The following is a 15,122-nucleotide window of genomic DNA, read 5'->3' as shown; positions in this document are numbered from 1 at the left end:
CCAGATTAACCATGCAGCGCCTTTAAGCCTTATGTGCATTTGCAATGCATCCCTTGACATTGTGCATCTGAAGCAGAGAACAGCTTAACTCACACACTGTTCAGCTATATGTTTTCAAATTAAAAATGATACCAGTAGATAATGGATATGAGGCTAATCATTATGCTAGATTTTGTGTATGCCTTGTTCTAATGTTACATTTGTGGTGAAATGTAACACCACAAATGTGGTGTATGGAAGCAGGAGATGGGATCGTTAGCTTAAAACACACACATCTGCTACCACCAAGTTCACTCCCAGATACTTTTCGCCAAGAATGTCTGAGTGGCACTTGTAGGTGCCACTGTGGTAATGGAGATGGTTTGCCAAAGACTACCACAATTACATTGTCTGTTAAATGTATTTAAAATTGTAAATAAAAAAAATTGTTGGACGATAACAAAGATGTTTCATTCATTGGGGTTAGGCAAAGCAGAGATGACAAAATACTTTTAATTTCACCCATACAACAATATAGCCCGTTAGAAAAGTACAATATGTTTACAATATCATAAACAATAGCATTGTACATGTTCCAAATGACATGTTATATATTCATACTGTTTGAGGTTAAGGGAGCACTTTTGTCATGACGACAAGGTGAAGGTGCTCTACTCAATTGGCACGACAGAATCATAAAAGTAGACATTGAAGTAGAAATTGCTCATCTTCTCAGTGGGAATCCAGTCTGCATGGGTGTCTAGAGGTCAGCTGGTGAACCTACAGTAGTACATAAGCAAATTAAAAGCAAACCTGATGTTAGAAAATCACTTCAGGTCACATACACCATCAGGGCTCTAAATGGTTTGGTTGTATTTAATTCAGGTGTTTTATTGTCATAAAAAGATTACATCTATTTTTGGGCTTGAATAACCAACAGTCAACACAGCAGGTTGTCCTATGCCATTGAGGCCTTTGTCCTATGCTGTATTGTCCATACATTTCCCCCCCTCTTATGAATAAAGTTCATAACAAATTATCATTGGGTTGTCATATGAATATATGATCATCAAATGTATTTATATAGCCCTTCGTACATCAGCTGATATCTCAAAGTGCTGTACAGAAACCCAGCCTGAAACCCAAAACAACAAGCAATGCAGGTGAAGAAGCACGGTGGCTAGGAAAAACTCCCTAGAAAGGCCAAAACCTAGGAGAAAACCTAGAGAGGAACCAGGCTATGAGGGGTGGCCAGTCCTCTTCTGGCTGTGCTTGTTGGAGATTATAATAGAACATGGCCAAGATGTTCAAATGTTCATAAATGACCAGCATGGTCAAATAATAATAATCACAGTAGTTGTCGAGCGTGCAGCAAGTCAGCACCTCAGGAGTAAATGTCAGTTGGCTTTTCATAGCTGATGATTAAGAGTATCTCTACCACCCCTGCTGTCTCTAGAGAGTTGAAAACAGCAGGTCTGGGACAGGTAGCACGTCCGGTGAACAGGTCAGGATTCCATAGCCGCAGGCAGAACAGTTGAAACTGGAGCAGCAGCACGGCCAGGTGGACTGGGGACAGCAAGGAGTCATCATGCCAGGTAGTCCTGAGGCATGGTCCTAGGGCTCAGGTCCTCCGAGAGAAAGAGAGAATTAGAGAGAGCATACTTCAATTCACACAGGACACCGGATGAGACAGAAGTACTCCAGATATAACAAACTGACCCTAGCCCCCGACACATAAACTACTGCAGCATAAATACTGGAGGCTGAGACAGGAGGGGTCAGGAGACACTGTGGCCCCATCCGAGGACACCCCCGGACAGGGCTAAACAGGAAGGATATAACCCCACCCACTTTGCCAAAGCACAGCCCCCACACCACTAGAGGGATATCTTCAACCACCAACTTACCATCATGAGACAAGGCTGAGTATAGCCCACAAAGATCACCACCATGGCACAACCCATGGGGGGGCGCCAACCCAGACAGGATGACCACATCAGTGAATCAACCCACTCAGGTGACGCACCCCTTCCAGGGATGGCATGAGAGAGCCCCAGTAAGCCAGTGTCTCAGCCCCTGTAATAGGGTTAGAGGCAGAGAATCCCAGTGGAAAGAGGGGAACCGGCCAGGCAGAGACAGCAAGGGTGGTTCGTTGCTCCAGAGCCTTTCCGTTCACCTTCCCACTCCTGGGCCAGACTACACTCAATCATATGACCCACTGAAGAGATGAGTCTTCAGTAAAGACTTAAAGGTTGAGACCGAGTTTGCGTCTCTGACATGGGTAGGCAGACCGTTCCATAAAAATGGATCTCTATAGGAGAAAGCCCTGCCTCCAGCTATTTGCTTAGAAATTCTAGGGACAATTAGGAGGCCTGCGTCTTGTGACCGTAGCGTACGTGTAGGTATGTACGGCAGGACCAAATCAGAGAGATAGGTAGGAGCAAGCCCATGTAATGCTTTGTAGGTTAGTAGTAAAACCTTGAAATCAGGCCTTGCTTTGACAGGAAGCCAGTGTAGGGAGGCTAGCACTGGAGTAATATGATCACATTTTTTGATGGAAAAAAGCTGTCCTTGAAATGGTCTTGATATGTTCTTCAAAAGAGAGATCAGGGTCCAGAGTAACGCCGAGGTCCTTCACAGTTTTATTTGAGACGACTACAACCATTACGATTAATTGTCAGATTCTACAGAAGATCTCTTTGTTTCTTGGGACCTAGAACAAGCATCTCTGTATTGTCCGAATTTAAAAGTAGAAAGTTTGCAGCCATCCACTTCCTTATGTCTGAAACACATGCTTCTAGCGAGGGCAATTTTGGGGCTTCACCATGTTTCATTGAAATGTACAGCTGTGTGTCATCCGCATAGCAGTGAAAGTTAACATTATGTTTTCGAATGACATCCCCAAGAGGTAAAATATATAGTGAAAATAATAGTGGTCCTAAAACGGAACCTTGAGGAACACCGAAATTTACAGTTGATTTGACAGAGGACAAACCATTCACAGAGACAAACTGATATCTTTCCCGACAGATAATATCTAACCAGGCCAGAACTTGTCCGTGTAGACCAATTTGGGTTTCCAATCTCTCCAAAAGAATGTGGTGATCGATGGTATCAAAAGCAGCACTAAGGTCTAGGAGCACGAGGACAGATGCAGAGCCTCGGTCCGATGCCATTAAAATGTAATTTACCACCTTCACAAGTGCAGTCTCAGTGCTATGATGGGGTCTAAAACCAGACTGAAGCATTTCGTATACATTGTTTGTCTTCAGGAAGGCAGTGAGTTGCTGCGCAACAGCCTTTTCAAAACTTTTTGAGAGGAATGGAAGATTCGATATAGGCGATAGTTTTTAATATTTTCTGGGTCAAGGTTTGGCTTTTTCAAGAGAGGCTTTATTACTGCCACTTTTAGTGAGTTTGGTACACATCCGGTGGATAGAGAGCCGTTTATTATGTTCAGCATAGGAGGGCCAAGCACAGGAAGCAGCTCTGTTGACCTGGGCCCACACATCTCTCGTCGCTGGACACCAAGGTATCACCCGCACTATTCAATCTATCTCCGGAATGTACGGGTGGCCAACCTTGGAGCAGGACATTGCTAACTATGTCAACTCCTGCTCAGTATATGCCCAGACTAAATATCACCGGCACGCTCCAGCAGGGAAACTCCTTCTCCTTCCCGTGCCTCAGCAGCCTTGGTCTCATCTATCTATTGATTTTGTCACTGATCTCCCCTCTTATGATAGTTTCACTACTATTATGGTTGTTGTGAACAGATTATCTAAATCCTGCCTTTTTATCCCTCTCTCTCTGGTCCCCCTACCGTTCTCCAGGGCATTGAGGCACTGTTCCAGCAGGTCTTTCCGGAGGAAATCGTCTCCCACCGTGGCCCCCAATTCACGTCATGGTTATGGAGAGCCTTCATGGAGAAGCTGGGTTTCACGGTCAGCCTCACAACCAGGTACCGCCCTCAGTCCAACGGGCAGGTGGAAAGGATGAACCAGGAGCTGGGGAGGTTCCTTAGGAGTCACTGCCAGGATCTTCATGTTTCTTATTATTAAACTCACCTTCTGCACCTGCTTGAATTATTTAGGCTAAATTATTATTATTTCAATGCTATAGCCTGCCATTTTAAGAAATCAATAATGAAGAGTTTGTGACATACTACAGGCTGTCACGAGTGCTCAGCATTTCAACAACACATCAACAACAGCACTTCAACAACATGCCTATACATTTCGCATTTAGCCTGTTTAAAACAAAATTTATATAAAAATTATTTTTTGTTAAATAATATTGACATGAAAAATGCCTTATTTGGCTATACAGTAATTCTACAGTGTCTTTGAATTCACATTTAGAAACACAAGTTTGGCCAGTCTTTAGTTTGAGGATCATGCAGTGATCTAAACATGCCTACACTTTAGTTTGTCAATTAAGCCCAGCAGATGGTTTTATATTCCCATGCCCTAATCACAGTCAACGCAAATCTATGTTCTAACAAAAATATCATGGAATAAAACAGAATAAATTAGAAAATGATAGTTTCCCCAAAGAAAAAAGTTACAAGTGCATATAGGCCTACCTGATGATAGGCGGCTGCTGTATTAAACAACAACGGGCTTTTTCTTGAATTCATATATGATCAGTGTCGTGTCTTTGGCATCATTAAACTGAACATGAATCTTTATCAAATAACTCTCTGTAATTATTATTAAGTGATTAAACTGATTTATCATGTAACTGTAATTAACTAGGACGTCGGAGCACCAAAGAAAATATTCAGATTATAAAGTTATAATTTTCCCAATATAACTTTCATATATTTTCATATCTTCTGATTAAGGAATTCTTCTTTACCTCACGTTCGTCTCATTCCAAATGTTAGTCTCATTCTGCACGAACCCAGTCTTCACTATGAGCCATCCATACATCAATTGTCTTAAATAATTTATTTACTAACTAAGTAATTCACAGAAATGCATAAACAAACAGTAGATAGTTACAAGGAAACAATAACGGAGTTTCCCTAGTGGGATACACCGGCATCGCAGCTTGGTGTACAAAAGGGAAGTGGGGGTCGACGCAGGGTAGCCAAGTGGTTAGAGCGTTGGACTAGTAACTGGAAGGTTGCAAGTTCAAACCCCTGAGCTGACAAGGTACAAATCTGTCGTTCTACCCCTGAACAGGCAGTTAACCCACTGTTACTATGCCATCATTGAAAATAAGAATTTGTTCTTAACTGACTAGCCTAGTTAAATAAAGGTAAAATAAAATCAAAAGATAAGACAACACACAGTTCATAATTATAACAATTGAAATGCTAATCCTTTGCACATGAACGCTCACTCATTCGGGAACAATTGCAATCAATGTATATATTTATGCTCAGTGTGTCGTCGGGATCTCTGTTGAAAAGTTTGTTTCTGTTGGAGAGTTTGTCCGCCCTCTCTGTCGTGGTTAGAATGGATAGTTCAGAGTGACATTAATTCATGTCGTTATAGAATAAATGTTTCGGCGGTTGTCGGTCTTCGCTTTCAATGATACCGAATTCCTAGCTGCAGACTAGTAATTAATATCAAAGACTTGTTATTATTCTGTAGGTATCGATAGTCTAAGAGTTTAACCACGTGGGATGGTTAAAAGATTCAGCAGTCTGGTCTCAAACCTTGGCCCTCTCATTATCGAGGTAAGCTGGTCTGCAACCTTTGTCCTCTCGTAATTGAGAGCAACATGGTCTGTTGAGAAATTCTCAAGGTGGGGGTTTTATTTCGGGAGAGCAGAAAAAGGCTGTCTCATGACGCCAGGTGTTACCTGTGTTCATGGGCAGTCCTCTGATTTAGTTAAACTCAAAAGGGAATTGGAGTTAGCCTTCATTAAACAGTCCAAAATCACATTACACAATTTTACAAACAGTATCATCCTCGCTCATTCATCTTATACAACAATTAGATGTAAACCTCATATCTGAGGCTATTATATAAATAGTGTTATGGTAATGTGGCAGTATTGTCTCCCATGAGTTTCACAAAATTGTACCAAATGGACCAGTTCGTAGCTGGATTATTCACCGATCTTTTATACCTTCTCCAGAACATAAATGTTGTTCAGACTTCAAGTTCTGTGAGGTGGAAGAAATTCCTTTGTTCTCTTCTATGAAAACTCTACTCTCGCTCTATACTGTGGCCATGAGGAGATAATCTCCTCCAGGAATTTATGACCTCTCTCTGACTACAGCAGCCTGGGTGTAGGAGACAGGGGGATGGGGCTTGCTGTACCCAAAGAGGGCAACGTCATGATATCAGATACTTCAGTTCTAACTGGTTCTGTTGCGCTACATTTTTACAGTTGATAGACAACTTTAGCATTGTTCCAAACTTAGACTACCGGTGTCCTTTTTTTTAACAATAGCCTGTATAGAAATCGAAAAGTCTATAGAGTGCTGCATGCTTTGTTGTGGTATTAAAAAATATTCTGCTTGTCTCCAGTGATGTAACTTGACATAAAATTGCATGAAATTAGTTAATAAAAGGCAATTATTTCCTGGACCGAAAATAAGGTGATAGATTCATGCAGTACTTTTATTATATTGGATATCTTTTCACCCCTACCCTTGTCCGCGGTGGTCTGTGAATCCACAACCTTCTGGCTTCTTTCGCAATGTAATGCATACAAAAACAAGAACAGTTTCTAAAATGGTATATCTAAAGCTCTCAAATGGGTTTCCCAAAAGTATTGTAGCACTAAAATAATCTTCTGTCCATTTAGTGTCAATAGAATTAAGATGATCTTAGTGCTACGATGCTTTTGGTAAACCCAGTACTGGTCTGTCCTATGTGAGGGTACTCAGTGTTGGAAAAAGTACTCCATTTTCATACTTGAGTAAAAGTTAAGATACATTAATAGAAAATGAATCAAGTAAAAGTGAAAGTCACCTAGTAAAATACTACTTGAGTAAAAGTATAAAAGTATTTGGTTTTAAATATATTTAAGTATCTAAAGTGAAAGTTGAAATCCTTTCAAAGCAAACCAGAGGGCAAAATTTGATTGTTGCTTTTTTTATTGCTAGATAAAGGGCACACTCCAACACTCAGACATCATTTACAAACAAAGCATTTGTGTTTAGTGAGTCTGCCAGATCAGAGGCAGTAGGGATGACCAGGGATGTTCTTGTGATAAGTGTGTGAATTTGACCATTTTCCTGTCAAAATGTAACAAGTACTTTTGGGTAAAGTAAATATACCCCCAAAAACGAATTAAGTAGTACTTTAAAGTATTTTTACTGGAGTACTTTACACCACTGGGTAACCTGTAGGCATGTTCTCTACTATCCACTTTATGTTTTAATTATTATTTTGAGTATAGGGGAGGTTCACTTTTTTTTTAAGTGTTCAGGTAAAAATATATTTTAATGAAGGGAGGGCCACCATTTTAATTTCAGAGAGGTCCGATTTTCTCCCGGTATCCCTCGTTATAAAGCAAGTTCCTTCCTGTGTACAGTAGCCCTCAGTATTCCTCAATGTTAGCACAACATTTGTGAATTTACCTTCCGAATCGAGTGCGTAGGCGATACAGGGTTAGCAGAATAGTGTTGTGGGAAGACGATCGAGGTATAAAGAAAATGGGTGTATTAAACATCAATCTGAGCCCATAAACCGGTAGGGCAGTCATTTTACAGAGCCACCTGCAGACTAAACTGTTGTTTCCATTGCTGCAGCTCTGCCTGACACACACAAGCACACGCATTTACACACGCACGCTCAGGCGCGCGCGCATCACGGGCGCACGCTCGCATCAGACTGCACACTGTAATGACAGCCCGGATTCCTCTGGTCTCCCTCAGAATACGACGCTTCCTCTTGATGTTTGTGGCAAAACAGCTATGAGGGCATCTTGAGATGGGGTCTTTCTTTTTGTAGCAACATGTAGAGTTTATTTAACTTTTCATCCTGCCTTTAGCGTTTTCGTTATTTGGTGTATTGCTGTTGTGGATAAAACAATAGCACAAAAATATGAGTTTTGTGCGTGGGGTATTTTTTCCTTACGTCAAAAATAGCCTACATTCATCCGTAACTTAAACGCAATTCTGAATATAACTACAAAAGTTAACTAATCGTGGATGTAGTCATGGGGGTAAACTTGAATTTGCGATATCTAAACCATTAACGTTTGGATGAATTGTTTAACATGAGAGCAGGTGAGTCAGTCTTCGTGTTTGTCTAGTGAGGCGACGCGCGCATTGCCCACGGATAGAACGAAGCCAAGTGTTGGAGAACGGTGGAGAACGGCGCAGTGATCAGCGGTGATCTGTGCTGGGGATTACGCCTCCGAACACTGGGGAAAAGCCAGGCACGCCGATATGGGTGAGTGGATACAGTCTGATTTTTAAACGAGACTACTTTTCATTTTGATAAATGAATAGCCAACTACACACAAACAATGGTGGGTTGTTTGGTTGACCCAACTACTGGGTTGCAGGCGTTGGGTCACTTAGTTGGGTTGCTTTCTTTAAAAAGAGCACGGTTGGGTTGTTGATGTTGGGTTATAGTGATATGACACATCAGGTCAGATCAGAAAGCTGGCAGTGTAGTTTAGTAGGGGCGTGGCTTTCACGTAGTTATTTTTAGCCACCCCTGAGAGTAAATGTAAATCCTGTTCATCAGTTTGTTGTATAGTTATCACACGTTAAGGTTGAATGTTGACATTTTTGTATCTTCAATGAGGCTTACAGAAGTTTGAGTTCTCTTAAACCTCATTGTTGGGATACAACCTTATTATGCATTAAAGGTAGCATACCTTATTATAATATGTCATAAATAATCATAATATTCTCAAGGAATATGGCAAATGCAACAACAACAAAAGTGAACAATTTACATGTGCAGTATCCAAACATATGATGATGAACAGGAATTACATTTACTCTCATGGGTGGCCAATAAGATCGAACTGAAAGCCACGCCCCTAATAAGCCATGGACCCTGGAAATAACCTAATGAAAAGACCCAGCTGCTTTGTCCATCCAGCATGAATGTAAAAAATATTGTTCTCTTTGGCACATGGCAAAATGTGTAGAATTGCAGGAAGTTAGGGAGGGGGGGCTTGTTTGGACCTTGTGGGGGCACCTCACCAAACTGCGCTATGCCACTGGGTAACAGCACACTGAGTGGTATCTTGGCCATGTTCTGTTATAATCTCCACCCGGCACAGCCAGAAGAGGACTGGCCACCCCACATAGCCTGGTTCCTCTCTAGGTTTCTTCCTAGGTTTTGGCATTTCTAGGGAGTTTTTCCTAGCCACCGTGCTTCTACACCTGCATTGCTTGCTATTTGGGGTTTCAGGCTGGGTTTCTGTACAGCACTTTGAGATATTAGCTGATGTACGAAGGGCTATATAAATACATTTGATTTGATTTATGAGATGACTATATCATTATCAACATTTGTAGCATAATGGACAACATGCACCAATTTGTAAGTCGCTCTGGATAAGAGCGTCTGCAAAATGACTTAAATGTAATGTAAATGTAACATATGATGCACCTTATATACCACTGCTTTTAAGACATGAATGTGTTTCTCTTGGTTTTAATTGGAAGGCTATAGGTGTGATGCACTTGTTTACAGATCATTGGCTGTTGCTAATAGATGAACTTAATGATGTATTTACTTATATTTACTTATGCATGGGTTATGCACTAGTGCATTATGAACAGTTGTTGAGAAGTTCTCATTTTGGAAAACTAGGTTTTTCTAATCGCACCAATGTGCTGCTCTGCTCTGCCCTGCTCTGCATGAGGATTCCACTGGTGAGCTGCTGGTATGGTCTCATTAAATTCAACTGAAAATTGAATAGTTTTTTTGCCCTCTGCCCCCTATAGTCATCCAATGTTGACCTAGCTGATGAGCTGTTCCTGCCAGTCTGCAGTGAGGCAGGACCCCGGCAGGTTAAACCCAATTACTGCTTCACATATCGACTCCTTTAATCAGTGACTAGATATAGATTTCTCAACTGTTGCAGGCCACATCACTGACCACTCAGTTGAGTATAGCTCCTCAGTATGGATAACAATGGAGACGGAGTCAGACAGTGGCTTCAAGGCCCTGAATTCATACCAATACTATGGCTAGCTTCTCTGATGGGATATTTCATTCCTACTGATACCTGTTCGTCAAAATGTAAGCTCCGGTTATCTGACATTAAGGGCAGAACAATACCTGTCACTTTTGGAGATTCAGAGTGTGTCCTTTTCGCCCAGTCCCATGACACTTGTTCCCGTTATCTAAATGTTATGCACGTGCTACACAAAAAAAACTTTGTCACCGATATTCACACGTGAAACCTTTACTCTTCAGTTAACACACACACACACTCTCTCTGTCGCCATCATAAATACCACTCTCTCTCTCCGACAAACATACACACTGCTTCCAACTGTAATATGTTAGGCACCAAACAGAATGTAAGAAGCACCAGAAAGAGAGAGGATTTTGATATAGTTAGGCCAATGTGAATCCTACCTTTGAAGCACATCTCATGAGTAGCAGACCCTTTTCCTTTCTTCCTGCGCCAATCAAGTATGCCTAAGACCTACTGTCAAGTTACCAGGTTGTGAGCTAGCTAGGTAACATGACTGAACAACATTGTTTGTTATCAAAACAATAACAAACGGCCGGGATTAGTTCAAAACGGCCCTCTACATGTTTTGTGAAATTACATCAAATGCGCACGAAGTCACGCAGTAAGAAAGAAAGGTAGCTCTGGTAATATGAGTCATGTTCTTTTTACCGTTTGATCTACAGACAAGCTGTTTTCTTTGATGTAAAGCTGCAAGCATGACTGTCGTGAAGTGGTTTTTCCTCTCTGGCACTACTGGGTGAAAGTAAACTTGCAAAAAGCCTATCTGACTGGCTGGTGCTCTTGGTTATTATACCAGGGAAATTATATACAATCAGTGGTGTAAAGTACTTTAAGTAAAACGTTCTTTGGAATATCTGTACTTTACTATTTATATTTTGGCAACATTTACTTCACTGTATTCCTAAAGAAAATATTGTAATTTTTACTCCATACATTTTCCATGACACCCAAAAGTACTTGTTACATTTTGACAGGAAAATGGTCCAATTCACATCAAGAGTACATCCTTGGTCATCCCTACTGCCTCTGATCTGGAGGACTCACCAAACACAAATGATTTGTTTGTTCATTATGTCTGAGTGTTGCAGTGTGCCCGTGGCTATCCATCAATAAAAAAAAACAATCAAATTGTGCCATCTGGTTTGCTTAATATAAGGAATTCGAAATGGTTTCAACTTTTACTTCTGATACTTAAGTGCATTTTTGCAATTCCATTTACTTTTGATACTTAAGTATATTTTAAACCAAATACTTTTAGACTTTTACTCCAGGATTATTTTACTGGATGACTTTCACTTTTACTTGAGTCATTTTCTATTAAGTTATCTTTACTTTTACTCAAGTATGAAAATGTATCAACTGTGCTCGCTCTGCATGCTGCTCCAATGTATTGAATGTACAGTACATATGTAACAACAGAAGACTCATCATGGTCTGCATCCCCTCTCGCCATCACGCCTAAATTATATTTTAAAATCTGATGAAGGAATAGATGTTTAGGAAGTGTGGACGGAGAGAAGCAGGTGAGTGATGGCTGGAAGGAAATGCGGCTGGCAGATTACACCTGCCACACGTTTGAAAGTGAAGTGGATATTGGACCGGAGCATACAAGTGACTAGTTAGTGGCTGTTGCTTAAATTTGTAAATGAAAGTGACTTTATAAACATTTTATAACAGGCGCCAGCGGCTTCTTTAGATCGGTAGGGCATATGATACCACCAAAAATGTGGTAGTATCATATGAAATGGTACTAGGTATCCTAAAATGTTTTATTATGAGGTTTTGGTACCATGATAGTACCGTGGTACTGGTATACTGTGAAAAACAACATGGGAGTACTGTAGGCTAGAAATAAGGAGTTAATACTCTTTAACAATGGTGGAATTTGATTCGCCTCATGTGTCAGAGCTTTTTGGTAGAAAGGACAGTTGGACTGAAATCCAACAAATAATCCAACTAATTGATTATATATACAGTTGAAGTTGGAAGTTTACATACACCTTAGCCAAATACATTTAAACTCAGTTTTTCACAATTCCTGACATTTAATCCAACTAAAAGTTCCCTGTCTTAGGTCAGTTATGATCACCACTTTATTTTAAGAATGTGAAATGTCAGAATAATAGTAGAGAATTATGTATTTCAGCTTTTCTTTCATCAAATTCCCATTGGGTCAGAAGTTACCATGCACTCAATTAGTATTTGGTAGTATTGCCTTTAAATTGTTTAACTTGGGTCAAACGTTTTGGGTAGCCTTCCAAAAGCTTCCCACAATAAGTTGGGTGAATTTTGGCCCATTCCTCCTGACAGAGCTGGTGTAACTGAGTCAGGTTTGTAGGCCTCCTTGCTCGCACACGCTTTTTCAGTTCTGCCCACACATTTTATGTAGGATTGAGGTCAGGGCTTTGTGATGGCCACTCCCAATACCTTTTTTGTCCTTAAGCCATTTTGCCACAACTTTGGAAGTATGCTTGGGGTCATTGTCCATTTGGAAGACCCATTTGCGACCAAGCTTTAAATTCCTGACTGATGTCTTGAGATGTAGCTGCAATATATCCACATAATTTTCCTTGCTCATGATGCCATCTATTTTGTGATGGTACCTTCACGGTTGGGAGTTTTCAAAAATTTTTACTCCAAACATAACAAATGATGAACCAGACTTGTGGAGTTTGTCGGTTTTTTAGATCATAGCTGATTTCCTTTGCATGGTGTTTAATTATCCATGATTATCCATGATGTCAGCTGATTTCTTTGCAATCCATGATTATCCATGATGTCAAGCAAAGAGGCACTGAGTTTGAAGGTAGGCCTTGAAATACATCCACAGGTACACCTCTAATTAACTCAAATGATGTCATTTAGCAGCTTCTAAAGCCATGACATAAGTCAACTTGGTGTATGTAAACTTCTGCCCCACTGGAATTGTGATACAGTGAAATAATCTGTCTGTAAACAGTTGTTGTGAAAATGACTTGTGTCATGAACAAAGTAGATGTCCTAACCGACTTGCCAAAACTATAGTTTGTTTCTAAGAAATTTGTGGAGTGGTTGAAAAAACGGATTTCAATGACTCTAACCTAAGTGTATGTAAACTTCCGACTTCAACTGTAGCTAGTAGCACTGAAAAACTTTCATAAATGTGCTTGCTTTGCATTGTATACATTCTGAATGTTGCGTAGATATAGGATCCTGAATCATAATGAGATAAATCAGTTCATGAGTTACAGTTGTTTTTGTTTCACCTTTATTTTACCCTTGAGATGAATCATATTTTTCGATTGAGACTATATAAAGCTCCTTCCTTTAAATTTAACTGTGATGGAACAAAGTAAAACAGTTTTACTACCTTCCACTTTAAACCACATCCCGTACCTAATTAATGTCAGATCTTTGAAATGCACAGATCCGTAGATGCAGGCACTGGAATGGTTTTGCCTCTCAAGGGCCTCTTTAGATTTTGTGGGGTGGGACATTAATATTTAAGAACAATTAGCATTTTATTGGTGGCTTTTAGATACATATGATGACAGATAGGTGATAGGGATCATTGGGGAGCTATAAGATGACATGGTCTAATCACCGGCTTTCTTTGATGTAGAATGGTTTGTCTGTGGCTGTGTCTGTCGGCTGCCATGCTAATTTATTTGTTGCTTGCTCATTGTGCTTGTTAATCGGCCAGACATGAGTGCTTGTAAGACAGAGTAGATCCATGCTAAATCCCCTTTGCCTTGCATGTTTACTAAAACAAGACATGCAAGAACTGCTCTCACCTTCATCGAGACCTGGGATCACATCTGGCTTAATGTAGCCACTTAATCTCCTCCTGGATAAAGATATGTAAAGTTACTTTATTTAATGAAAATATGTAACACTTTTTGGTTGGGATTTCAAAGCAACAATGGAGAGGACTGTTTTAGGTTAGTTTAAATGGTTTAGGGTGGCAGGTTGCTTAGCGGTTAACAGTGTTGGGCCAGTAACTGAAAGATCACTCTTTTGAATCCCCGAGCTGGCTAGGTGAAAAATCTGTCGATGTGCCCTTGAGCAAGGCACTTAACCATAATTGCGCCTGTAAGTCGCTCTGTATAAGAGTGTCTACTAAAATGTAAACATGTATTCCTTATTATTTATACTTCAAAAGCGTGGTTGAAAAACGTCAATATGACTAACCAGGCTATCAGAGTTAATTCCATGGTTAGGCCTTATTTACAGGCTGCACCAGAGACAGTTGCTGTCCAGTGTAATGTGGTGCTGAACATCAGAATTCTGTCAGTAGTTTCAATGGTGCTGAATCTCCTATCCCTGCTATTACAGCTTGTTTCCTGTGACAAAGAGACCACACACTTAAAGCAAACAGGTATACAGTGCCTTCGCAAAGTCTTCAGACCCCTTGACTTTTTCCACATTTTGTTAGGTTACAGCCTTATTCTAAAATTGATTCAATAGATGTTTTCCTTATCAATCTACACACAATACCTCATAGTGACAAAGCAATAGCAGGTTTTTAGATTTCTTTGCTAATGTATTATTATATATATTTTTAAATATCAAATTTACGTAAGTATTCAGACCCTTTACTCAGTACTTTGTTCAAGCACCTTTAGCAGCGATTAGAGCCTTGAGTCTGACGTTACAAGCTTGGTACACCTGTATTTGGGGACCCTCTCCCAATCATCTCTGCAGATCCTCTCAAGCTCTGTCAGGTTGGATGGGGAGTGCTGCTGCACATCTATTTTCAGGTCTCTCCAGAGATTCAAGTCAGGGCTCTGACTGGGCCACTCAAGGACGTTCAGAGACTTGTCCCGAAGCCACTCCTGCGCTGTCTTGGTTGTGTGCTTAGGGTCGTTGTCCTGTTGGAAGGTGAACCTTCACCCCAGTCTGAGGTCCTGAGCGAACTGGAGCAGGTTTTTTTAATCAAGGATCTCTCTGTACTTTGCTCCTTTCATCTTTGCCTCAATCCTGACTAGTCTCCCAGTCCCTGCCACTGAAAAATATCCCTGCAG

At 40.6% G+C, this 15,122-nt stretch overlaps 1 protein-coding gene across 2 annotated transcripts in view; it reads left to right on the top strand.

Annotated features, from left to right (window-relative positions):
- Nucleotides 1-7,675: 7,675 nt before the first annotated feature.
- lrrtm4l1 (leucine rich repeat transmembrane neuronal 4 like 1) overlaps nucleotides 7,676-15,122 on the top strand; it is a 71,180-nt gene continuing 63,733 nt past the window's right edge. For both annotated transcript variants that reach the window (XR_004826433.2, XM_035776117.2), the window contains exon 1: nucleotides 7,676-8,342. Coding sequence is in view for 1 of the 2 variants with exons in the window: in XM_035776117.2 (XP_035632010.1) it covers nucleotides 8,339-8,342 (4 nt within the window). In the remaining variant the exon portion in view is untranslated. The remainder of the gene's footprint in view (nucleotides 8,343-15,122) is intronic.

This window comes from Oncorhynchus keta, chromosome 9 (assembly GCF_023373465.1).
Source record: "Oncorhynchus keta strain PuntledgeMale-10-30-2019 chromosome 9, Oket_V2, whole genome shotgun sequence".
Lineage (NCBI taxonomy): Eukaryota > Metazoa > Chordata > Actinopteri > Salmoniformes > Salmonidae > Oncorhynchus > Oncorhynchus keta.
This window is presented reverse-complemented; position numbering and strand designations above follow the sequence as displayed.